The sequence below is a fragment of the Pelophylax lessonae genome, assembly GCF_965119305.1.
Source record: "Pelophylax lessonae genome assembly, chromosome: 8".
Lineage (NCBI taxonomy): Eukaryota > Metazoa > Chordata > Amphibia > Anura > Ranidae > Pelophylax > Pelophylax lessonae.
In genome coordinates, this window is record NC_138775.1 from 177,476,710 (window position 1) to 177,503,178 (window position 26,469).

At 40.6% G+C, this 26,469-nt stretch overlaps 1 protein-coding gene across 2 annotated transcripts in view; it reads left to right on the forward strand.

The window, feature by feature from the left end:
- OLFM3 (olfactomedin 3) overlaps nt 1-26,469 on the forward strand; it is a 369,646-nt gene that overhangs the window by 305,027 nt on the left and 38,150 nt on the right. For both annotated transcript variants that reach the window (XM_082266132.1, XM_082266131.1), the window contains exon 2: nt 2,627-2,773. In XM_082266132.1, the coding sequence (XP_082122258.1) occupies nt 2,627-2,773 (147 nt within the window). The remainder of the gene's footprint in view (nt 1-2,626; nt 2,774-26,469) is intronic.

Genomic DNA, 26,469 nt, shown 5'->3' on the forward strand with positions numbered 1-26,469 from the left:
ATAAGTTTACAATCCATTAATTCAGAGGGCCCACCAAACAGGACATGTTTATCCAGCTGCATTGTGTCTGCCGACTACCTGTAAATGGGTGTCAGTCCTCCCTGCAAGTGTCAGAGCAGCACACTAGAGGCAAATGTGCACAGCCCCTACAGGAGTTCAGCATGCAGGCTTGTCATCCACTCATCCTCCAAACAGGACATCTAGAAGCAAGCTGTCTGACCCCTGTCACAGATATTCAGGAGAAAGTGCAGACTTCTTCTAACACCACATAAACACTCTGCCTATCAGCGTCTTCTGATGACAACATGACTCTTCTCTCATCGCCCTGGAGCGGTTCTGGCAGAGTTGGAATCACTCTAACTTGCCGCTCATAGATCGGCTTTAGAAGAAGTGGCGGCAGGGCTGGGAGCCGTGTGTCCTAGTAGAAAACACCAACAGCCCGCACACAGCAGTCCTTCTGCCTGGGAATGCCCTAAAAGCCAGCCTTTTTGGTAGGAGGTGTCTAAGTCAAATCAAACAGCTTACGGGGGTTGATGTGACTGGTAGCCCCGCCACTTGCCTGCATCACCTGTCAGAGAGGTCCATCAAGAAAAACAAGGCCTCCTTCACCATTCAGTTGCCGAATGTGGCTAAAGCCTGTATACTTGTGCGCTGGAGGGATGCTACTCCACCCTCAAAGTCTCTTTGCTTTTCTAAAGTCAATGAACTCAAGGATATGGAAGGCCTCACAGCTACCCTACGAAGAAATCTTTTGAGAAACCTGGAGACCTTGGCAATATTTTATATACAGTGATGCCTATCTCAATGAATTCCCTCCCCGTGAGTGAAATGCCCTTGTTCTCATTGCTTAGTTTATTATTATTATTATTCAGGATTTATATACCGCCAACAGTTTACACAGCGCTTTACAATAACAAGGGGGACAGCAAAATTTACATTACAGTTCAATACAAAAGGAATTGGAAGGTCTTATTCATGAAGCTTACAATCTAAAGAGAGGGGGAAGTGGTATAAAAGGTAGTGGCTGCGGGTGATGATCTGATGGAGCGGACTCAAGTACAGATCTTAGGTGGAGGTAGGGTAGGCTTCCTTGAATAAGTGTGTTTTCAAGGATCGCCTAAAGGCGGACAGGATAGGAGCTGACCGAACATACTGTCGCAGGGAGTTCCAGAGGATGGGAGAGGTTCTGGAGAAGTCCGAGAGGCGAGCGCGGGAGGAGTTAACAAGGGAGCTAGAGAGCAGCCGGTCCTAGAAGGAATGGAGGGGATGATTTAGGCGATATCAGCAGATTAGGTTGGTGATATAACTGGGGGTGATGTTGTGTATGGCCTTGTATGTTGTTGTTAGTATTTAGAATTTTATACAATGGGGTAAGGGAAGCTAGTGAAGAGATTGGCAGAGAGGGGAAGCAGTCACGGATCAGGTAGTAAGGTGTATTAATCTGGCAGCAGCATTCATGATAGACTGAAGGGGGATAGCCTGTGTAAAGGTAGACCAGTGAGGAGGGAGTTGCAGTAGTCAAGGCGGGAAATAACCACGGAGTGAATAAGTTGTTTTGTGGTGTCTTTAGGAAGGGGCAAATTCTTTAGATGTTATGGAGGTTAAGGTGGAAAGATTTAGCCAGTGATTGGATGTGGGGGCTGAAGGAGAGGTCAGAGTTTAAGATTACAGCCAGCACCCTGGCATGTGTGTAAGGACCAATGGTTGTGCCATTGATCTCAATAGTAATGTCATGTGGAGGGAATTGGGGAGGAGGAAATATTACAAGCTCAGTCTTGGAAAGGTTGAGTTTGAGAAAATGGTGTGACGTTCATACTGATATGTCACTCAGTAAGTTTGTGATGTGTGAGGAGATTGAGGCGGTGAGTTGAGTAATCGAGAGATAGATCTGAGTGTCGTCAGCATAAAGGTGGTAACGAAAGCCGTGGGAGGTTATCAACTTGCCCAGGGAAAAGGTATAGAGAGAGAATAGGAGAGGCCCTAGGACAGAGCCTTTGGGTACCCCAACAGAAGGAGATGTTATTGTATGTGAGGCTAAAAGCGCGCTGAGATAGGTAGGAGGAGAGCCAGGAAAGAGCAGAGTCGCAAAGACCAAGGATGTGGAGTTTATTGAGGAGGAGGGGGGTGATCAAGTTTAGTTGGTAACATAGGGTGCTTGTATTCTTTATGATGCTGTCTCCAAGGATTTAGCAGCTTATAGGGTGTACTCTATTGGAGTATGTCCCATGAGACTGTCTTTCTAAATCATACCACTAGCTCAGGTTTGTGTTACACCTTTTTCTGTATGACCTTGATCTGCTATGTACTCTTATCCAAAATCAACCTTATACAGTAATTAGGGGGTTCAGTCTGTCTTGGACAGATGTAATTTTTTAGCTAAATCCCAGCATTGCTGCAATATAGATCTATTTTGGTAAGGTTAGTTTACTTTATGACAGTGACTGTATAAGGCACACAACACAATCAAAATGTAGGAAAAATGAAACGTACTTCTTGTACTTCTCGTCTTCTACTTACATGAATAGACCAGCCTGAATGGCAAGGATTTGCCTTTTTTTAACTGAAAGGTATCGTCGCTTTCATGTGTTTTAATACACTTTTTAATTTTTTTGTTCTTTTCTTTCAGACACAAATAAGCCCTCGGGAAGGCTGGCAGGTTTACAGCTCAGCACAGGACCCCGATGGCCGCTGCATCTGCACCGTGGTGGCTCCAGAACAGAACCTGTGCTCCCGAGATGCAAAAAGCAAACAACTTCGGCAGCTTTTAGAAAAGGTCAGTGAAACCTGTCATCTGTTTTCCCAGAGCATAATAACCATAGCTTTACAGTGTGGGTTTAATATTTTATGTGATTTGCACATTTTAAAAAGCTTTTTAAAGCTATTTTTATTATTGTACCAAATACAGAGATACACAGAGCAGCCAGTAGAAGACGTTCTCATTGGCTTGTTTACTGATGTTTTTTTTTTTTTTTTAATTCCAAGAAGCCACTAAAATACACACTATTTAGTAAAGGTTTTAGATTTACTTTAGATTTGTCATAAATGTGGCATTTAATTGTTCTCTGTCACATTTAATTATTCAAAAAGATGTGCCAACAGTTGGATGTCTTCTGTTTTCCATGTGCTAATGCTAATATTCATTACATTTACCATATTTTTAAAGCAGGCATTGTGTGCCTTTCTGCTATGTCCGAACAGTTGCTAAGGGAGAGTTTTAGTTTGGGATAGACCTCTTTGCCCTTTGCTTCAGCCCACACTATTTTGCCCTTTAAATGGCCCAAATCAAGCTTCCTTGCCACATTTCACACATTACCCCCCCTCCTCATCAACTTTTCTGTTCATATCTCTCATTTCTCATTTTTACAGATGTGAATAGCAGCTATTTGCATGGGATTTAATATATTACTCTATGATTCATAGTGTCAATAATATATTTCTTAGCAGAGGCTATGTTTTTACACACAAGCAAAATGTAAGTGAAATGTACAAGGACGGATATTTATCAGTCTGCAGAGAGCTACGGAAAATGTGCACATGAGTCAAGATAAAAAGAATTACGGCATTAAGTACACTTACTGAAATAGAAGTACCTTCAATATAAGGCAGTAAGGTAAAAGGGCAGTGTCTTGTGTGACAGAAAAGGTGATGCATATCAAAGTATTTCTGGCATTGCTTGAGAAAATTCATTAACTGGAATAATTCTTGCAGACATCATTACTCTAACTCCTCACATCCATGTATAAGTTCTCTTAAAATTAGTTATGAAGACTGTGCAGAAAAACCATTGATCTGTTGAACTAAAACCTACGCCTCTCTTATTCCACAAATCCAGACACCCCTATCATAGGGGAGACCACTGTCTGTGCTCAGTACAGACTGTCTGTTCTTAGTCTGAGCAATACTGATCGACCCAGTGCTATTAACACCTCATAGCAAGAAAAAATACTGACTGCCATTGTCATAAAAGTGACTAGCATTCAGTAAATAAAACAAAATGTGAAAATGCATAGGTAGCAAATGGAACTACAGGCAACAGACAGGCAATTGTGATTATGCATGGATAATACATTCGTAATTGCAGCAATTTGTGGGCAAGACACTGTCAAAAAATTATGTAAAAAATGTATTTTCTGCAACAACTACAGTACATCAGCCAAAAGATGGCAGTGTTTATAAGTTTGTAACTCCTCTATGGTAAACTCTATGTCTTTTCTTTGTATAATAAAGTTTCCTGTTTCCTGTCTGCAGTTAAGCAGCAAAGCCGATATGGAATGTGCACTGTCTGTTTGTTTTGCAGGGCTATATACAGAATTTCTACTACATGGACCATGTATACCACACCATTTAAAGCCAATGTTTAAAAAATAAAATAAATGCACATTTTTTTCAGGTAAAAAAAATTTGCATTTTTTTCTTAGGAGCCTGTAGAGCATTGCGCCCATGATCAGCAGATCCCAAGTGTGATGTCAAGCTCCTGCAGACACTCAGTACCGCTGCCCATACCTCCCATACAGGCAGACAGGTACTAAAGTGCAGGAAGTGTCAATGAACTATGTCATTAGCGCCCTCACAGATCATTGAGACCTACAAGCCTCCCCCCTTTAGATCCTTGTGGATTCCTTATGGAGCTTTTCATGCACTACACCCTCCACCCCTAATTTTTTCATACCCTACACCGGCCACTAATTACTCCTAGATCATCCTCTAAATCCTTCTACTAAAGTTATCTGTTGGTATTCCCTACGCTATGCCTACTTTGTTACTTACTCATTGTGTAGCCTGCCCTACTAAACCTTATACTGCTTAGACCTGCAGATTGAGGCATGGCCCCCTATTGTGATGGATACATTGCTATTGCTCTTTATAACAAACCATTTGTTGATGGCCTTTACTTTAATTCTCTTTGTTGTGCGTTTCTTTATTTACCTGGCAAGTGTAATATGACTTGTACATTGTTATACTTTAATAAAATATTTGGACAGAGAACTACAAGCCATCTACCATGGTGGAAGTTGGGATTTGTAGTGCATTAATTTGCAGATCACTGTAAATGAATCATGTGGCTGTGTGGATGGATCCACACTGTTTTTAAATTGTGACAGCGGGTGCAGGGAGAGGATCCCCGACCACTATCCCAATGGGGGATCAGGAGTATGCGGGGCTGTTGTGTTAGTTACATCCTACACCCTTAATAGGTGGTGTAACATTTAACATGTCATCTGAAGATGAAATGATCCTTTAAATGGGAAAAAAATGACAAACTCAACAAATATGTTTTGCCAAAAAACAATGTTATAATTAGTTAGACAATCACCATATATAGCTCTTCTCTATAGTCACAGTTTGTCACCCACCAAAAAACAGAAAATTTAATGCTTTTAACAATACAGAATTCACTGCAATATAATGTACCAGCCCCCACATAACTCTAGTGGTGGGTATACCTTAAAGTGACCCTATTAACACAAGGTAACTTCTATTCAATTAAAAAAACCTGCTAGAAGAAGAGGTAAAAGGTGTTAAAATTTGCTGCTTTGGTTTTCCCAGCACTATGTGTTTTCCATGTTTCCGGGTATGTGGAATATCTGCTTTCTCACCATACATGGCAGTTTCTCCCACTGACATGTACATTACCACATAAAGTTGTGTCTGCCCTTTTTTTAGCAGATATGTTACTGTATAGGAGTAGCCCTGTGCTAACAGAGTCTTTTTAAAGAGACACATTCCTTGCCCATGCAGAGCAAAGTTAAAGGGTCACATACTGTAAATACAACCTTCCCAGCAGCATATACTCACCTTTCTATGCACCTTTGGCCATTGGGAGTAAATTAAAATACATGGCACCTTTGGGTATGAGTGAGCACTAAGGATGAGCAGATCTGCCTGGATTTGGTTTGCAGGAGAACCCAATCACCAAACCCCATTGAAGTCTATAGGGGATGAATTTTGATAATCAATTCTGCCCATTTTTAAAGCTAATAGGCAAGCTATTGTCAAAAAAAAAGCATGGGGTGCTGGGCACTGCCAAGTGCCAATACATAGAGCCAATTGATCTCCACTTGCTTCCAGGTCCCGGCCGGCCTAATGCATTTTGAATACAGGAAGTCGACCACTCGGCACAAGTGTCATCCAGAAAAGCATTCTCTGATTGGATGATTTGGAAGCATAATTGAATAAGAGAACACTTTGCATTCATTCAGAAAATTATCTGAATGACACGCATGCTGAGTGGCCAACTTCCAGTGTTCACCATGTATCAGCCGGGCCACTCAGCATTGGACCTGGAAGCAAGTGGAGATCACCGGAGAAGCAATGTCTGCTTCAGTGTTTTCTAGCTTCCAGGGACATCGGCTAGTTATGGTATATGTACACAGTTACACTGGTCCAAGCAGGACCAATATAACTAAATAAAAATATACCATGCCTGGAATTCTTCTTTTACAAATCCAAGTCAGAAACAAAGACAAGACAGCCTTGTAAACAAGGCCTAATAGTAAGTTTGTTTTCATAGAACAGGTTTCAGTTTGTTTCTAAAAGTACAATGAGCTCATGTAATATGGCAATTTGTGATACATACAGCACTTAGCCAAGTCTATTTAGAAAGTAAAGTACCTGTGGACTATAGAGCCACACACACATAATAAATAATACCATTTTCATATTAGAGCCTGTGTTTTAATTAGAGTTCCTATTGAAATGATTTCTTTCCACTCAGCTCAGGTGTTCTATTTATGTCTGGCTCAGCTGCTTTGCAGACAATTGGGTGAAAATAATTGGGAATTTGTGTGACCTGAGAAATTAGAAAACAGGTGAGGAAATATCATATTATTTACAGCAGATGAATGAGAATAGAACAGAGATGATTTTAATGAATGGTAATCATATTCCTACAGTAAGACTTAAGCTCTCTAGAGAGTGTGGGAATCAGTCTTACCCCAGTCCACTGCCATAATGGATCAGGAGCTGGAGCATAAACTGATAGCGATGAAAGAAAAATTGATTAGCTCAGATTCAATTAAACTCTTTTTTTTTTTTTTTTGTCAATAATTGTTTAAGTAGGAGACCCTTTAGGGTGTATGATGTCTATGAATAGTTCACATCTGTGCGGGAATTTTCATATGTAAGAAATCTGCATTCACGTGTGTTAACCAACATTGAAATATGTTCAGTGTTTAGTTGCTGTGAGTGTAATTTCTTACTTCCCTGTTCAGCATGGCTACGCTGTGCCTGTACAGGTCTCCCTTGCAAAGTTGTGGCCCAGTGTTTTCCGGGATGTCTGTGTACAGTTTTCAGCCTCATGCTGGTCTGCCATAACTAGCATTCATTGTTCAATGAAATGCTCTAGGTCAGTGATGGCAAACCTTGGCACCCCAGATGTTTTGGAACTACAATTCCCATAATACTCAACTACACTGCAGAGTGCATGAGCTTCATGGGAAATGTAGTTCCAAAACATCTGGGGTGCCAAGGTTCGCCATCACTGCTCTCTAGTTTGTCAAAAAAAGTACCCTCATTGAATGGAGAATGACAGTTGGTGGAACTTAGTCATGAAGTCTGAAAAAGCCAGGTCCTATTACAAAGTGAAACTTGATCAAAAAATGTTTTCTGGCTTATAAAGGTAACACAGGGCATCTTGTGCTGCCTATTTTTAAAAGTTTAAGATGTTGCTTTGGTTTGCTGCAATTGGGAATTAAAAGAGCATATAAGAATGAACCACGCTGTACCAAAGCATGTTATTTTTTTTTTCAAATATAATTTTTATTAAGATTTCAGGGTGAGACAGTATAATCCAGTAAACAGAACATATCATATTCAGAAAACAGCTAGATATTTACATTCTGTTCATTACATATCTATTTCAAATATGCACTTCTCACCCTCTCATCTATTTTTCTATATGACCCAAATCAAACCCCAAAAACAACAACAACAATAAAAAAAAAAATAAAAACAAAGACAAAGAAAAAAAGGGGAAAAAAAGAAGAGGGGGGTTGGGGGAAGGAAAAAAGATAGGGGCAGGAGGAATAGGAGAAGGTTAGAAATGTATCTCCTCCCTTTCCTGCCGAGTTATCTTTTTTTTTTTTTCCTTTCCTTTTTTTTTTTCCTTAATTACTCAAAGATCTATCATATCTTCTTCTGACGTGTCTATCCCATGATTCGATACCATAAATAAGTTCCAAGCACCCCATGTTTCTGTATATTTTTCTCTTTTATGTTGGGCTGTCAAAACCAAGTCTTCCATTTTATTTACAGTAAACCCCCGCTCCATCGCGGTTCAGTTTTTGCGGTCCCGGTATATTGTGTTTTTTTTTGTAATGTTATTTTACTATATAAATCATTAAAAATGAAATATTTTTGTGTTTTCCATAGCTCTTGCTATGTCTCTCAGTATCTTTTATGTGTTTAAATTAGTTTCTATTGTTTTAAAAGTGTGTTTAAAGACCTTAAAATGCTTTTACACGTACAGTGACAGTAAAAAAACATGCCTACAATGCATTTTAATAGGGTTTTTCTATTTCGCGGCTGGGTCCGGAACGTAACCCCCACAATGGAGGGGGGTTTACTGTATTTCCTCTACTTTACGTATCCAACATTCTATTGTTGGGGATCCTTGTCTCTTCCATTCAAGGGGGATACAGGATCTAGCTGCGTTTGCCATGTGACATAATAGAGATCCTCTATATCTCTTCCCTGGAATCCTAACTTTTGCATTATCTCTCTAACTCTTTTCCAATAATCTGATAATTTAGGACAAGACCAAAAAATGTGTATTAATGTGCCTTCTTCCATCAAGCATCGCCAGCATCTATCAGAATTGTTTACCGCTATTTTATGTAATTTATATGGTGTATAGTACCACCTTGTCAAAATGTTAAAATGTAATTCTTGATATTTAGTGCATATAGATGATTTAAAAACCAAGCTGATCATTTGTTGTCTCTGCTCTGTGGAGAAGGCACAGGATAGCTCCCTTTCCCATTTATTGAAATATGGCAATTGATATTCTACCTTAGGTATATTTATTAAATTGTATATTTTAGATAACACGTGAGATATATTCCCTAAATCCGAGCAATATTCCTCAAATGCCATTAATTGGCGATTGTACTTCTGGGGGTTGGGTATTGATCTTAAAAAATAGTAAAGATGGAATGCATTCCAAAAGGATAGTCTATACATATCTCTTTCATCCATTAATGTCTCCAGGGAGGGCCATTTACTCTCTCTCAAAAAATGGCATGTTATTGAATTGTTTTTCTCTACCTAAAGTTCTCTTCCCAGCCTTTTCTAAACACATAGTGAAAACAACATATTAATTTAGTCCTGTTTTACACCCTCTGCAGGCTCCTGGTGTGTTATGGTGCCCCCTGTGTGTTATTACAGGAGAGGTACAGCCAAAGCTCGTTTGCCTATATTTCTCCTGTGGATCACAGAAGTGCAGTTCGTTCTGCACTCCTTTAACCCATTTTCAGCAGACAGCAGGCTGAAGCCCGCTGACGTCACGGTGCTGGTCCAGGATTGAGCAAGATTGCGACAATGAAGTTGAGATCCACCCACATGCCTGGACCGATACCTGGCTCAGCCTCTCAGCGAGCCGCTGAGAGTTTGAGTCGCTGCTCCTGCCCCCTCCACAGCCTAGTGCTCCAGTCAGTGAGTGAGGAGTGAGGAGTGAGGGAGGGGGGAGGGAGAGACGACAGCAGTAAATGACAGTTACCAGCTCTCTGCATAGAGAGCTCTGAGAACCAAGCAATTGGCAGGGTTTGATCACTCAGTTCTCAATCTTAGAGCCGGCGGGGGTGGGGGTGGGAGATGGCAGATGTAGCATCGGAACCACTAGGTAAGTATAATTCTGAAATTAGCTCAAGTATGTTTTGTAGATAACAAGTGCAGGCCCAATTGAGAAAATATGTAAGTTACTGTGGAGAATAATCCACACAATATTGTATTTGATAGTCTATATATAAATCGAATAGCAGGAACAAATAATATCCAAAGAACCATCACCATTTACATATTCTTCAAACAGGAATATTACTATATTGTACAGCCCTTATAGCATTAAGTTGATTTACAAAAGGGAAATAGGTTGTTCACTTTGCCAGGGAGGATGTTCTTTGCAAAGGGGATTTTCCCCAGAGCTTAGTAAATGTGATGAAATTTAACTTTGCAAAGTATACTTGATCTCATGCAAGGAAAATAAAAAAATAGCATTTTGCTTGCACATAGTTGGGTGATGGAAGTCAGAAAAGTTTCACCTATTTCACACACAAAGTGAACTGTCTATTTGTCTATAGTACTGACTCAACATGCCTCTCAGCAAATAGCTTGGGGTATCTACTTTCCAAAAAGGGGTCATTTAGGGGTGTTTGAGCTGTCCTGGCATTTTATGCCCAATATTAGAAGCTTATGCCACACATCACTCACTCTTCTAACCACTTGAAGACCAAGCCTTTTCTGACACTTTTTATTAACATGACATTTTTTTTTTTACTGTAGCAATATTTCCAGGCATTGTGCCTGACTTGGGTCTGCCAAGGTCACCGGTAACATTAACAGTCCATTTAAGCTGAATGCCCAAATGTGAGATCTGAGACAATGAACAGTCCGGCACCTTTGTTTTGTTTTATTTATTTTATATGGGGATGAGAGAAGGGAATGAGTGGGATACTCCTCTGGCTCAACTAGGTACAAATCAGGACACTTTGTGAAAATACCTGTCAGCGCTGACGATGCCTACCAACGCTTGTCGGCGCTTGAAATCACTGACTTGCTCGTACTGTACTAAAGACTGACTTCTGACACTCTGGTTAGCTCAAAAGTCCTTGACACTGCTCCCTCCAGTCCTTCCTGACTGAGGTAACCTTTAGTAACACTGCTGCTGCTCTCAACACTATACACTGCACGCTGTACACTTCCACTGTACACTGAATACTTCAGGGCCCAACCACTGGCACCCCCTTTTCTCTTCAGGGTCAACACTGGCACCCCCTTTTTCTCTTCCTGCACCGACAAGCTCGCTCCTGGATCCCTCTGACCTTCTCTGGAGTGGTTCCCTCTCACTAGGCAGACCCCCAGGGGCAGTTTGCAGTACTCATGACTGGGATTGCTTTCCTGAAACTCGACCCCTCTCAGCTCCTCTGGTCCTCAGCACACTGGATCCTCTGTGCATCTCAGCTCAGCCCTCTGTCCCCTCAGGCAATCCGCCCGGGACACCCGATTTCTCTTGACAGGAGGAGAGACAGCCATACTCTCCCTCCTGGGTCTCTGCTTCCCCCCAAAGATGCTGCGTCATGTGCTCCCCTCAAACTTATACCCCCTCCCACAATGCTGTGTGGCATAATCTGTCCTCCTGGGATAGATACAAGCCTGGGTGAGCCATTGGCCAGGTTTCCTCCACTGCCCAATAAAGAGCCCTCATTGAGTACAGTGGGGAGACTCCCCAGTCTCAACACCCACACCTGGGAACCATGACAACCTAGCTGAAAATCATGGCCCCGCTGATAAGCAGTCAAGGCCTACTACACTTTACCTAGCACCTACCTTGTAGGGTGCTACATCACTTTAAAATTACTTTAAACCCCCAAACATTAAATATTTTTTAAAGCAGAGGCCCTACAGAACAAAATGGTGGGTGTTGCAATTTTTTTTTACATGGCATTTGCGCAGAGATTTTCCAAACACTATTTTTTGGGGGAAATTTTCACATTTAATGCTCAAATACACTAAATATTGCCCAATTGTTTGGTAAAATATAAAAGATGATCTTATGCCGAGTACATAGATACAAAACATAACAAGCTTTAAAACTGTGCACACCGCGGAGTGGCAACAAACTATGTACATTTTTAAAAGTCTTTGAAAGCCTTTACAGGTTAACACTTTAAATTTACAGAGGAGGTCTACTGCAAGAATTACTGCCCTTGATCTTACGTTCACGGCGATACCTCACATGCATGGCGCAATTGCTGCTTAAATACGACACCAGACCGCTGCTTGCATTTGCCTTTGCACGCAAACACGAGGAGACAGGGGTGCTTGAATTTTTTTTATTTTTTATTATTATTATTTATTTTGCTTTCATTTTATTTTGACTCCTTCCCTTTCATTTTTTTTATTTTTTTTTAATCATTTTTATTGTTATCACAATGAATTTGAATATCCCCTATGATAGCAATAAGTAGTGACAGGTACACTACTTGACAAGATTGGTGTGATAAGATGCTTTTCCAGTTTACCAATATCCAGTTTTCCAATACCTGGCGAAACTAAAGTCATGAAATGCTAATAGCTTCCGGTATCTTAGGCCATATAGATGATTGGAGCCATTCTGGTCTCCAATCAGCTCTATGGACAGCTGAGAGAACCACCAGTCTCGGGTTTCACGGTGGGACAGGAGAGCCTGAGAAAACCATGGAAGGCTGCGGGAGGGAGTCCCCTCCCACTGCTTGTAAAAGCAGTCTAGCTGCTTAATATCTGCTAGGATTGCTTTTACATGAAAGCCAACTGCTGGCTGTCAAAAACAATACCAGAAAGTGTGTGGTATGCCCACCATTAAACCTCCCAGCATCCACCCACTTCTAATGATGGGCATACATGCAATGTTCTTTTTTTTTTTTCGTTCAGCACATGGGCTGAATGAAAAAAAAAGAACATGACAGATTCCTCCATTCGCATTGATCAATGTGGATGAAGAAATCTCTGCCAAGAAAAGCATTAAAAAATATATGGCGAAGCATACGGGAGATCCGCTCTGTGTCCACCCCATCCCCTATGCCATATATGCTCTTTTTTTAACTGTGGTGGTGAAATCACCTCCTACAGCACTGCAATCATTGATTTATGTATATGCTGAGAGCAAACACTGTTGTTGTCAGAATAAACAAATCAGTTCTGCAGCTGATGGGCGTACCTGCAAAGAAAACAATGGTTAACAATAAAACACAGTAACAATAAAACAATACAATATAATAGTATGCAGTGCAGTAAAACAGTAGAGTGATGGTATCTTGCAAAGAAAACTATGGTTAACAATGAAAAACACAGCAACAATAAAACATTACATTATAATAGCATACAGTAGAGTAGAATGGTGGTATCTGCAAAGAAAACTATGGTTAACATTGAAAAACAGTAACAATAAAACATTATAGTATAACTGTATATTATAAAGTACAGTAAAAGTAGAAAGAGTATAAAAGTAGGGTAAGAACAGAAAATTAACCCAATAAAATGACAACCATATTTGGCTTTTTTATTTTTTAAATTAAAAAAAAATTTTTTTTACTTATTTATTTTTTTACACTTTTTATGTGACTGTAAAAAAACTTTTCCAGGCTAGGGTCTCTCAAAATGCGAAAGCCATCCAACATCTTTCTAGACCTTGTGTGAAAGTGTGCCCTAAACTGTGCCATGCTGTACCCTATACTAATACTCTACTAGTGTATGGTAGCGACGGAAACAGTCCCTGATGCAGAGACCAGGTTGGCCAGGACAGAAGGGACAAAAATAGCGGGTGTCAGGCCTATTTTCACGTTTTCTACAGATACAACATATTCTTTGGGGTGCTCTTTGGGTAGGGGTGCCAGGGAGGACATCCGTAAAATGCCTCTCATGCAGCTGGCTCACTGCATCTGGAATGTGAATTTGGGCCACAGCACCTTCTGGATACAGAAGGGCTGTGATGATCTCTTCCTGGAATTTTAGGAAGGATCCACTTCTTCCTGACGCTTTGTATAGCACATAAGCGTTCAGCAGAGCCAATTGGAATAAGTATACAGACACTTTTTTGTACCATGTTGTGCGTTTTGGTATAAAATTTGACTATTTTTAATTTATTACTAAAAGGCGGTGTCTGAACTATCAATAGAATTATGACGCAGTGCCTCCAGCCGATTACGGCAAATAATTTAATATCTAAGAAAAAAAACCCAATTAATTTTGTTCAGACACTCATAGTATACCACGCAATTTTCCCAAGTTCTTTTTTTTATATCAGTTAATTTCTTTTTAAAAGCATATACCAATCTTAGTGAAACAGTCTACAGTAGGGAATATATATATATAAGAATATTTATTCGCAAGACATAATTTCACCATAAATGATCATACTTGAGTGACACAAAGAGATAACCTTACATAAAATACCAACTTAAAACAATAAATGCAATGTGATATTTAGCTAAACGATGAAAGTAAAATAAAGCAAGATTATGTTTTTCCCAGGTGTAGTATGAACCATAAATTAATATTCTATATAATCAGACCACAATAGTCTGCGAATCACATGGCCGAAAGTCATTCCACTGCAGATGAAGTGAGAATAAGCCATGCAAAACGGAAGACGTAAAATCGCAAATAATGCGCTTAATCTGATATTAAAAATGTTATAAAAACAAAAATCATCTCTTTAGAGAAAAATCTACATATGGTTTATACGGCTGGGATTGTACTTTCGTTACCCTTTAAATAGGAAATGTAAAACATTTAAGGAAGTACATAAACAATATTGAATAATAATCAAATAACAGCAAGGCATAATTACCATATTTAAAATGGCCGCTTAGCTTAGAATAGTAGTTACCAGGTTCCTTTAAGATGGCTGCATTTCCAAGATGGTGGCCAATTAGGGAGGAGCTTCTTTTGGCGTCCCTCAAAGGTTCAGATACAGGGTGGACCAAGATGGCGTCTGTGTAGATGAGTCTATGCATGGCTGTTAGTAGTGTGTATGTTGTAAGTGTGATGTGTCTTGTGTCTTGTGTGTGTCTGTTGTGTTCCCTTATTACATCTCTGGTTTCTTTTTATTTTGTGTTGAACAAAAGGGCAGTAAAAATTATCATAAGCCAAACCCAGTGGGAGGAACATTATTCCTATTGGTTGGAACATCTTATTCATTAACTGGTGATGTCATAGGGTGACACCTCTTGGTTAACCAGTATATTAAAATTAATTAAAAATTTCTCCATTTAAGACTATTATAAAAAAAACATAAAATGTAATCATGCTCTCATCTATGACGTCCATTTAATCCACCAGGTATCTGAATAAAGATTAATCTTGGTAACACTATTCTAATATTTAATATATCTTATGTAATATATATATTGGACTTTACTTTTTAACCCAAGACTTCAATTAGTAGCAGTAAGAATTGTATAGATACATATACAGTTATATATATTGATACACAACAGCTTGTATATGTAACTTTTTCTATACATGGTTTGTTTCCAATTAGAGTATTATCCATTTAAGGGATTACTATGTTAACAACAGTACATTTATGATTTGGACTGGATGATAAAATATGGGTGAAATTTCTGACCATTTGACACTACTATATGATAGAATATAATGTACTTCTCAGTAGGAGGTTGTCATAACATCATAGTTCCATAACACCTTTTGTATATGATGGGGCAGAGATATCAATTTATGATTTTCTGAAATTCATTTTGAGATTTGCAGTTCTCATCAATCTAAGTGACAATGTTTATGTGACTCCGTGTAGATTTCAACAACTTTATCCCCCTGTTTGTGTTTAGGTAAATAAATGACAGATTCTCGTCTTTGTCCAGACAGTTTTGTTTGTCTTCTCAGGGTGGAAACAATAGTTTACTTGCATTGTGTATGGTTGAACACAGGTGTTATCCTGAAATTGAGTTTCGCCCATTGTGTGAGTCATGGCCTGAACATAAAGTTTTACGACCTCTCTGGTTTTTCGTGTTTCAAGACCAGGGGAAGGATGTCTTATGTAAACCTTTTCCCCCAAAGGCCGATCCACCTGTGATAAGCGATTTATTTATCTGTCTTTCTGAGTATTGTATTTAAAAGTTTGTCAAACACATTTTCCTTTTGGGGCAGATGACACAGCTTCTCATCTCAAAGTTCAGGCAAACAAAACCATGTCAAACAATGGACGCAATGTGTGTTTCAAACTGAAAGAGTTTTGACTCAATATGTAGCAAGGTCAATGGAGGCCTCAAAGTTCACAATTCTTGACCTGTAATAATAAAAATGTATTTCTATTTCGCACTGAAAGTTTAACAAATCCCCCCTCTTGGAAAAATTGTGAAAATTGCCGTAGCCGTTTGAAACATTTTTCCAAGGCAGAACTTTTGAAGAAATAGGGCTTAAATCGGACTTTGACAGCTTTGTAGATAGGTATGGAATAGTTGAATGGGGTGTAGACACCTGCAAGTAGGTGTAGTGACTTCAGTAAACAAGCATGGTGACTCCGAGTGAGGTGTGGATCCAAGGGTTATCATCTGTTGGCCAGTGGAATGTGGATTTCTCCGGGCACTTTTGCCTTTGGCTGTCTTGACGGGTTCGTCTTGGTAGACTGGCCATCAGGGGTATCCCGGGGTCCTTCACACTGTACCCCCCTTTGGGTGTCTCAGACACATCAGGCTCTCGGTTTCCTGCTTACTTCCTGGATCTCTTAGTCCTATAAAGGAAAATGGATTCCATGAGAAAATGATACACACAGTTTTCAGCCATAACTTTTAGTTGGAATTTTAATGTGAGGTTGGTATCCTGAGCTTCCTCAGAGTCCTCCTTTTATTCCATCGTGTGATCAGCCTTTTATCTGACCACCATGGACAGTGAGACTATATATGCAACCTTTCCCAGGGGAGACTGACTTCTGGGGCCCATTAACATGGGGACGTATTCATCACCATGGATACCACACATTGAACAATTGAACAGTGATATACTATTTTGTTAGAATTTACCTTCTACTTGGGAGGAAAAAAATATAATATCCCCCCTTTGGGGCATCAATGCAATTCATGGTAGGCAACAAAACTACCTGACATTGAGGATTCTTCTTGGTTACCGTAATACCACCTTTAACCTCTTGACTTCATTACGTCATTAGGGTTTGATCCTCCTTGTATCACCGCCATTGGCGATTTTTCGAAATGTGCCCGCTTTGAGCGACCTGTTTGAGTCAGAGGGATGAAGTGACCACTGAAAAATAGGAGAGTAGTTATTATCTAACAACCAAGATCCCCCTGGCAGGGATTTTCAGGATCCTCAATACTGTGACCTGGGGATAAAATGGTGTTAGAACCTCTGTCTCCTATGCATCAATTCAGTGTGTCCCTCTGATCCCTTGCTATTTGGGCATTTAAGGATTTTGTGGCCTTTGGCTGGCCACAAGATTTGTTCCTAAAGAGGAATTATTTTAGTTCGGGCTACAGTGCCCTGAGTGAACCAAGTGATCATCCGATCCACCTTGGCATCTACTCTGCTGAAAAATCTTTTCAGAAATAGAATTATTGGCTTTTTTTTTTTTTTTATTTGGCTCCGCTTCCTGCGGTGCCTTTGTCTCTCGGGTACAGACAGATGGGACAGATCCCCCTCAGAACCATTTGCTCGGTTCTGGCAGGGGTCTGGGCCTCAATGTCTCTTCATCTTCCCGAGGGTTTTGAGGAGCCCTAAGATAGGGCAAATCCCTATTTATTTGTGGGGTCCCCCCTTTTGTTGAGGATATTTGGCATAGCGAGGATTTCCATCCTCAAGGGTGAATTGGGCTCTTTGGGGATGCTCCCTGGAGATTCTTTGAACCTTGGGCTCTGTCCCCTTGGAAAGAAATCCTAAAATGGCCTCCCCCCTCCTTATTTGTGGGGTGTCCGGTGTCCTCCTTGAGGTATCCGGTATAAAATCTTGCTCCTTTTTATTTATTTATTTATTATTATTATTTTTTTTTTAGTGTTAAGGTTGAGGAGAAAGGTGTGTTTCTGCCACAATTTTGGTGACAGGCTCACGCCTTTCTTAGGTTCACTGGTCTGTTGGATGGAGTGCAAATTGTCGCTCTCTTTTGCCAACCATTCCAGTGAACATCCCAACTTGTAGTCCCTGGCCAAACTTATTTTTATGTACCTGGCCGATGCCTCAAAGCACAGGGTTTTAAATTCTGGATAGTTGTACTCAGGCTCCTCCATTGAAGGGTGTTAGGCACTTTTGAGTACAGTACAGCAAAAATTCAGTGGGCTTTGGTGCTGTGTACCTTTTAAATTATATATAGCAGCTCTAGCAGCGTTAAGGATTTTTTTTTTTTATGTGTGGGCCGACTTTTAAATTACATCCTTGAGGCACAACACAGAAAGGCTGTTTTCATAGGCCTCAAAATGATTAGTAATATCTAAGGACCCTGTCTTAATAAAAATCGGGACAGTACTCTTTTTAAAACAAACTTTTTAAATTCTAGAGGTGTATGGTATCTTTTTAGGGGTGCTAGTCGTTTTGCGGTGACCCGATATGACTCATACCTAGTTATGTATGGCTGCCCAATTTCTGCCCTCCTATCTTAGGAATATGGCTGGGGTAGGACGTGGACTCTTTGCCTAACTCTCCCCCCCTTGTCTGGGTCTTAACCATCAGACTGGGAGTCATATCTGGGTCTAATTAATTACTTCATTTTATTTATAATGCAGGACTGATAAGCAGTACCCTTTTGTATGGCCACCATAACCTTTTTGAACTTTCCTATTTATTTATTTATGAATTCCTGTCCTTACTGGAACTGTTACATTTTTATTTTTATTTATTTATTTATAAATTTTCCACTGCTGGTTACTCGGCAACTTAATTTTCAACTACTGATTACTCTGCAACTTCCACTAATAAAAAAAAAATTTTCCTTGCTCAAAACTTCCTACTTATTGCATTAATCGTTTACATTGTTCTTTCAAATGGTTGCTTATATTACAGCTTTCTGAATAAAACTTCTGCCACAGTTCTACTTTTTCCTACAGTTTCACGCTACATTCTCTTAACCTATGTGTCCCAATAGAGGTCACTTTCACCTGCTCAAGGAGGTTCCTTATCTCACTTCTTATTATTTGGAGTGGAGATTAGAACTTTACTAAATTCCTTTTTGCTGAGCCTTATGGTGCAGTTCCTCACAGAGATACAGTAAGATTGGCCATGATTCTAAAAGTATGTGATCACGCTTCCTGACGTCTTTGGGGTTAGAGAAGCTTTCGGTGAGTTCATACATCAGGTTTTCCCCTACCCACGTCTGGTGCCCATTTTTGGCCCGACTTTTTCTGAGGATTTTGGTATGACTCCAACTAGCCTATACATACACCACCATTTTAGACTCAGAGAGGTGTCTCTACATATTCTAGATCTGTGCCGAATCTACTGGGGCTGTGGGATTAACATCTAGCCAGAGTTGGCAGCGTGAACCTTACCTTATGTAGACATTTTAGGGCATTACTATCAATATTCATAATTAAATAATTAAAAAAAAAATTATAAAAAAAAAATTTCTCTCTGTTTTTTTTTTTGCAAAGTTATTAATTATGTCACCATGATCAAAATTATGATTGGCATATGTAAGAAATTAATGATATCTCAGCAGTGCCTCCATTTAATATGTTGTGCGTTTTGGTATAAAATTTGACTATTTTTAATTTATTACTAAAAGGCGGTGTCTGAACTATCAATAGAATTATGACGCAGTGCCTCCAGCCGATTACGGCAAATAATTTAATATCTAAGAAAAAAAACCCAATTAATTTTGTTCAGACACTCATAGTATACCACGCAATTTTCCCAAGTTCTTTTTTTTATATCAGTTAATTTCTTTTTAAAAGCATATACCAATCTTAGTGAAACAGTCTACAGTAGGGAATATATATATATAAGAATATTTATTCGCAAGACATAATTTCACCATAAATGATCATACTTGAGTGACACAAAGAGATAACCTTACATAAAATACCAACTTAAAACAATAAATGCAATGTGATATTTAGCTAAACGATGAAAGTAAAATAAAGCAAGATTATGTTTTTCCCAGGTGTAGTATGAACCATAAATTAATATTCTATATAATCAGACCACAATAGTCTGCGAATCACATGGCCGAAAGTCATTCCACTGCAGATGAAGTGAGAATAAGCCATGCAAAACGGAAGACGTAAAATCGCAAATAATGCGCTTAATCTGATATTAAAAATGTTATAAAAACAAAAATCATCTCTTTAGAGAAAAATCTACATATGGTTTATACGGCTGGGATTGTACTTTCGTTACCCTTTAAATAGGAAATGTAAAACATTTAAGGAAGTACATAAACAATATTGAATAATAATCAAATAACAGCAAGGCATAATTACCATATTTAAAATGGCCGCTTAGCTTAGAATAGTAGTTACCAGGTTCCTTTAAGATGGCTGCATTTCCAAGATGGTGGCCAATTAGGGAGGAGCTTCTTTTGGCGTCCCTCAAAGGTTCAGATACAGGGTGGACCAAGATGGCGTCTGTGTAGATGAGTCTATGCATGGCTGTTAGTAGTGTGTATGTTGTAAGTGTGATGTGTCTTGTGTCTTGTGTGTGTCTGTTGTGTTCCCTTATTACATCTCTGGTTTCTTTTTATTTTGTGTTGAACAAAAGGGCAGTAAAAATTATCATAAGCCAAACCCAGTGGGAGGAACATTATTCCTATTGGTTGGAACATCTTATTCATTAACTGGTGATGTCATAGGGTGACACCTCTTGGTTAACCAGTATATTAAAATTAATTAAAAATTTCTCCATTTAAGACTATTATAAAAAAAACATAAAATGTAATCATGCTCTCATCTATGACGTCCATTTAATCCACCAGGTATCTGAATAAAGATTAATCTTGGTAACACTATTCTAATATTTAATATATCTTATGTAATATATATATTGGACTTTACTTTTTAACCCAAGACTTCAATTAGTAGCAGTAAGAATTGTATAGATACATATACAGTTATATATATTGATACACAACAGCTTGTATATGTAACTTTTTCTATACATGGTTTGTTTCCAATTAGAGTATTATCCATTTAAGGGATTACTATGTTAACAACAGTACATTTATGATTTGGACTGGATGATAAAATATGGGTGAAATTTCTGACCATTTGACACTACTATATGATAGAATATAATGTACTTCTCAGTAGGAGGTTGTCATAACATCATAGTTCCATAACACCTTTTGTATATGATGGGGCAGAGATATCAATTTATGATTTTCTGAAATTCATTTTGAGATTTGCAGTTCTCATCAATCTAAGTGACAATGTTTATGTGACTCCGTGTAGATTTCAACAACTTTATCCCCCTGTTTGTGTTTAGGTAAATAAATGACAGATTCTCGTCTTTGTCCAGACAGTTTTGTTTGTCTTCTCAGGGTGGAAACAATAGTTTACTTGCATTGTGTATGGTTGAACACAGGTGTTATCCTGAAATTGAGTTTCGCCCATTGTGTGAGTCATGGCCTGAACATAAAGTTTTACGACCTCTCTGGTTTTTCGTGTTTCAAGACCAGGGGAAGGATGTCTTATGTAAACCTTTTCCCCCAAAGGCCGATCCACCTGTGATAAGCGATTTATTTATCTGTCTTTCTGAGTATTGTATTTAAAAGTTTGTCAAACACATTTTCCTTTTGGGGCAGATGACACAGCTTCTCATCTCAAAGTTCAGGCAAACAAAACCATGTCAAACAATGGACGCAATGTGTGTTTCAAACTGAAAGAGTTTTGACTCAATATGTAGCAAGGTCAATGGAGGCCTCAAAGTTCACAATTCTTGACCTGTAATAATAAAAATGTATTTCTATTTCGCACTGAAAGTTTAACAACCAGCATCTGGCCTTTTGTGCAATTAAGAACGGCACCATCATCTGTTTGTTGAAGTCCATCCCTCCCATGTAAAGGTTGTATTCATGGACACAGAGGGGCTTATCAACAACACCAGTCGCTGTTGCAATTTGGACTGTCCTATCTGCTTGAATGGAGGACAGAACAAAAACATTCTGTGTGTCCCTCCACTTCACTGCAGCAATTTATTACACTTCAAGCAGGCTCTCTCCCCTCATCTAAGTCAGGAATCTACAAGCCGTTGGGGGAATTAGGTTGCATGGTTCCACATGTGCCAATACCAAAATCAAAAAGGTGACTAAAAAGTGGCATAATTGTCCACGTATAAATGGTACCCCTTTCCGAATAACACCAAGTGAAACCAAGTCCCAAACAATCTTACCACTCCTCCCCATGTAGTCTGAGCAGTTGGGTGGCTCCCCATCGCTATCTTTTCCCTCGTAAATCTGGAAACTACATGTATAGTCTGTTGCCCTGTCACAGAGCTTGTACATCTTGACCTTATATCTGGCACGCTTGCTGGGGAGAAACTGTTTGCAAGCAAGATGGGCAGAAAATGTAATCAGGGACTCATCAATGCAGATATCCTGTTGGGGCATATAGAAGGCTGCAAACTCCTGGTTGAAGTGATTTACGAGGGGCCGAATTTTGTGGAGCCAGTCATATCCAGGGTCTTCCCGAGGACGACAGAGTTCATTGTCCTTGAAGTGCATAAACCGCAGGATTTGCTTGTATATAGTCCTGGCCATGGTAGCAGAGAACATGGGCATATGATTAATTGGGACAGTGGACCAATATGACCGCAACTCACTCTTTTTAGTAAGGCCCATGCATGAGGAGGGATAGGCCCAGAAAGGTTTTAAATTCAGAAACAGTGATACATTCCTATGCAAATTATCTGGCAAGGGTCAAGTTTGGATTTGCAGCGATGAATTGATCGGTATATAAATTGCTTTGGTCCACAATAAATCTGTACAGATCTTCAGTGAAAAACAGCTCATAAAAACCATGGGGAGTAAAATTGGCCATTTCCACCTGAATTCAGGTTTGGCCAGTGAATAGGGGAAGTACAGGCGCTGCAGAAGTGGTGGGCTCCCAATCAGGATTTGCAAGCACATCAGGAAGGACACTATGGGGCTGTTTTCAAATTATTGGTAGCTGCGGGACACACCAGCTTGAACTGCACTTATGGGATTCACCACGTCACCAAGTATTACTGCAGTGCTGGTTTGACTATGACCAGGATGTATTAGGCCGCTGGTGCTTGCCAGTTCACCAGAAGGTTGAGAGGCACTAGTACCGACCCTCTGCTGCATATGAGAACCCTGCGGTTGTTGCACCTCAGCAACAGAAGAATGAGGTTGAGTACACCTGACCATAGCTCGGACCACTACTCGGTCATCAGAGCTATCTGTCAGGATGCCACTGCTCTCTACAGGTTTGAATACTGAGCCTGATTTTGACAGTGAGGCTTCCCCATCACTCTCATCTGTCATGCTCAGAATCGTGTAGGCCTCTTCACTAGTGTACCTCTCTTTGGACATTTTGGCCAATACATTTTTAGGTACCTAGTGTGACTCACAGGTAAAAAAACCCTAGTGCTAGCAGAGATCAGGCATGACTCTGCTAACGCTGCTGTTGAGTGTGCTGTGTATTGGAAGTGACAGTAAAATGCTAATTCTGCACTTCTTGGAGGGGGGCGGAGGTGCTGGCAGATGTCGGGGCTGATCCTGCTACCGCTGCATTTTGGGAACACTATACTAAACTATTGGGGACGCTAGTATAGTTCTGATCAGATCAAAGATATTTATTCGTTCAGACACTTTACTAGTGATGGAGGTGTTTAGTGTGTGTGTCACTGGCAATCAAATGGTTAAAATTTATTACTAAATATGCAGGGAGCAATCTGACGCTATCCTGTCTTAACTCCAACTAACGTTAACGCTAACTGATGACACATGTGACACTTATACAGTGATCAGAAAAAAGATCTGTACACTATAATAGTGACACTGTGACAGGGCTAACTGGGGGCGATCAGGGGGTTACATATGTAGCGGACCCCCAGAACCCCCTAGGGCCTAGTGATGACCTTTAGAGGCAGAGTGGGGCTACATACCTCCTGTGGGTGTGGATTGTCAGGCATGGTGGGTAGTGATGCAGGTAAAATAAACGATGGGCGCCAGTCACTTTTATGCTGAAGGAACAAAGGAGTTTATTTCTTCTCAACAGGACAAGAATAAACTGGGGGAGAGAGGGGTAGGGCTCAGGACACCCTTAACCACTTAAGCCCCAGCCCTATTTCGGACACTTTTTGTTTACAAGTTTAAATCAGTATTTTTTCCTAGAAAACTACTTAGAACCCCCAAACATTATATATATTTTTTTAGCAAAGACTCTGGAGAATAAAATGTCGGTCATTGTAATATTTTTTATCACGCGGTATTTGCGCAGCGGTCTTTAAAGCGCCATTTTTTTGGAAAATTTTTGAAAAATCACATTTCACTAATTTTAAAAAATACTAAACAGTAAAGTTAGCCCATTTTTTTTGTATATTGTGAAAGAACATGTCACGCCGAGTAAATAGATACCCAACATGTTACGGTTTAAAATTGCGCCCCCCCGTGGGATCGCGACAAACTACGGTCAAAAGAGATCTCAATCTGCGACGCTTTAAATTTATTTAACGGTTACCAGTTTTGAGTTAGAGTGTAGCTCTTTTTTTTAAATTATTGCTCACGCTCTGGCGATCGCGGCGATACCTCACATGTGTGGTTTGAACAGCGATTTCATTTGCGGCTCGACTTCCCTATTACTTTTTTTTTTGTGCGCGAGCTAACGGTGACGGGGGCGGCTAAATTTTTTTTTTTTTTTTTTTTCCCATTTATTTTATTTATTTTTTTAACTTTATTAAAGTTTTAAAAAAAAAATAAAATCTGATCACTTTTATTGCTGTCACAAGCAATGTAAACATCCCTTGTGACACCAATATGTAGTGACAGGTACACTTTATGGAGGGATCGAGGGTCTAAAAGACCCTAGACCCCTCCACTACACTTCCCTGTATGCAAAACGCCAAAAACAGCATTTTTGCATACAGCCGTTTTTCAAATTTGCCGCCTTTTGCAGCACAGTAACCCGGAAGTGACGTCATGGACGCCGCCTCCGGGTTACGTCATCGGAGACCCGATCGATGCCGTTTCCGGCATTCATCGGGACTCCATCCAGCCGGCGGACGTGCCGGCTGGGTGCTCGGGGCTCCCGGTGGAACGGGAGCCCCGGGCAAAGCCACGGAAGGCGGCGGGAGGGGGGGGGACGTCCCGTCCCGCCCCCCCGGGTACCGATCGAGCGGCTCCCGAGCCGCATCGGTCGGTACCGACGGAAAGCCAACCGTCGGCTCTAAACCACGGTACCGGGATGGTGCCTCTAGCTAGAGGCATCATCCCGGTACACTACCGCAAAGTTTACTGACGTAGACCTACGTTAGTATGCGGTAAGTGGTTAAAGAACAGTCAATTAGGCAGACTCCGATTACAAAAGACAGGTACTCAGACAGCGGTACAGGACCTTGAGAATCATTAAGTATCCATAAAGCTTCAGATTGATCTGGGAGGCATTGTCTTTTGTAATCGGAGTCTGCCTAATTGACTGTTCTTTAAGGGTGTCCTGAGCCCTACCCCTCTCTCCCCCAGTTTATTCTTGTCCTGTTGAGAAGAAATAAACTCCTTTGTTCCTTCAGCCTTAAAAGTGACTGGCACCCATCGTTTATTTTACCTGCATCACTACCCACCATGCCTGACAATCCACACCCACAGGAGGTATGTAGCCACTCTCTGCCTCTAAAGGTCATCACTAGGCCCTAGGGGGTTCTGGGGGGTCCGCTACATCTGGCTCCCAACGTGGGGCCGGTGGTATTTCTGTGGTGGTCGCCCATAGCAACTGCACAAGAATCACTGTTTGGCTCCGTAGGAGAGTGCAAAGTAACATCCTTTGTACCTCAAAGACTGTGTTTTGTCCTTTTCAACAATGTGGGGAAGAACCTAATTGTCTTTTTGCTCTGGTGTCAGCCTGGTCTTTTGTCACTTTACGCCAGGGCTGAAGGGGTTAAGGCAGACTCCAGAAGATTTTTGGTGCGCTACAGAGAGAGAGGCGCTGAAGATTTTTACTGAGCAGCTGCACCAATCCCTTGGCAGGGGGAGGGGTCGCTGTTCCCAAGCGGAGGAAATTAAACCCCCTGTTGTGTGCGCAGTTACTTGGCTGCACGTGTTGGAAGAGTGAGAAGATGGCGCACTTTGGAATTCCTTCTTCTGACTTGAGAGTTTTTGTGCCAGGCATCGGTTCTACCCCGCTGGGCTGAAAGAAGTCATCACTGACACCGGGGTGCAGTACACACCTAAAGGGAACCTGGAGGCTACGAAGCGATCGGGCTGTCATGTGTGAAATGTTCTGGACTTGCTACTAGTATTCGGCCCGGGATCATCTGTGGAAGTTGCGGGGAATCGCTCCTGGAGGTAGCCTCACCGGCCTTATCACCCTGGGTGCTGCAAGTGGACTGGCTAAAATGTGTTGCAACTGCTGATTCCAGACTGGCTCCAGTGGTCACTGCTATCGTTGCTCTACCTGCTGAAGCTACTGCTACTTCTACTTCTTCAGCTACAGTGACCGCTGCAACGCCGGACATCCCAGTGACCTCCCACCGTGGTCGCAGTCGAGGTCACCTGCTTGCTTTACTGATGGGATCACCTGAAAAGAAACCGCCTGAACCCGGTAAGCCTGATGTGGGTGAGGGTGGTGTACCTGTCGGGACTGT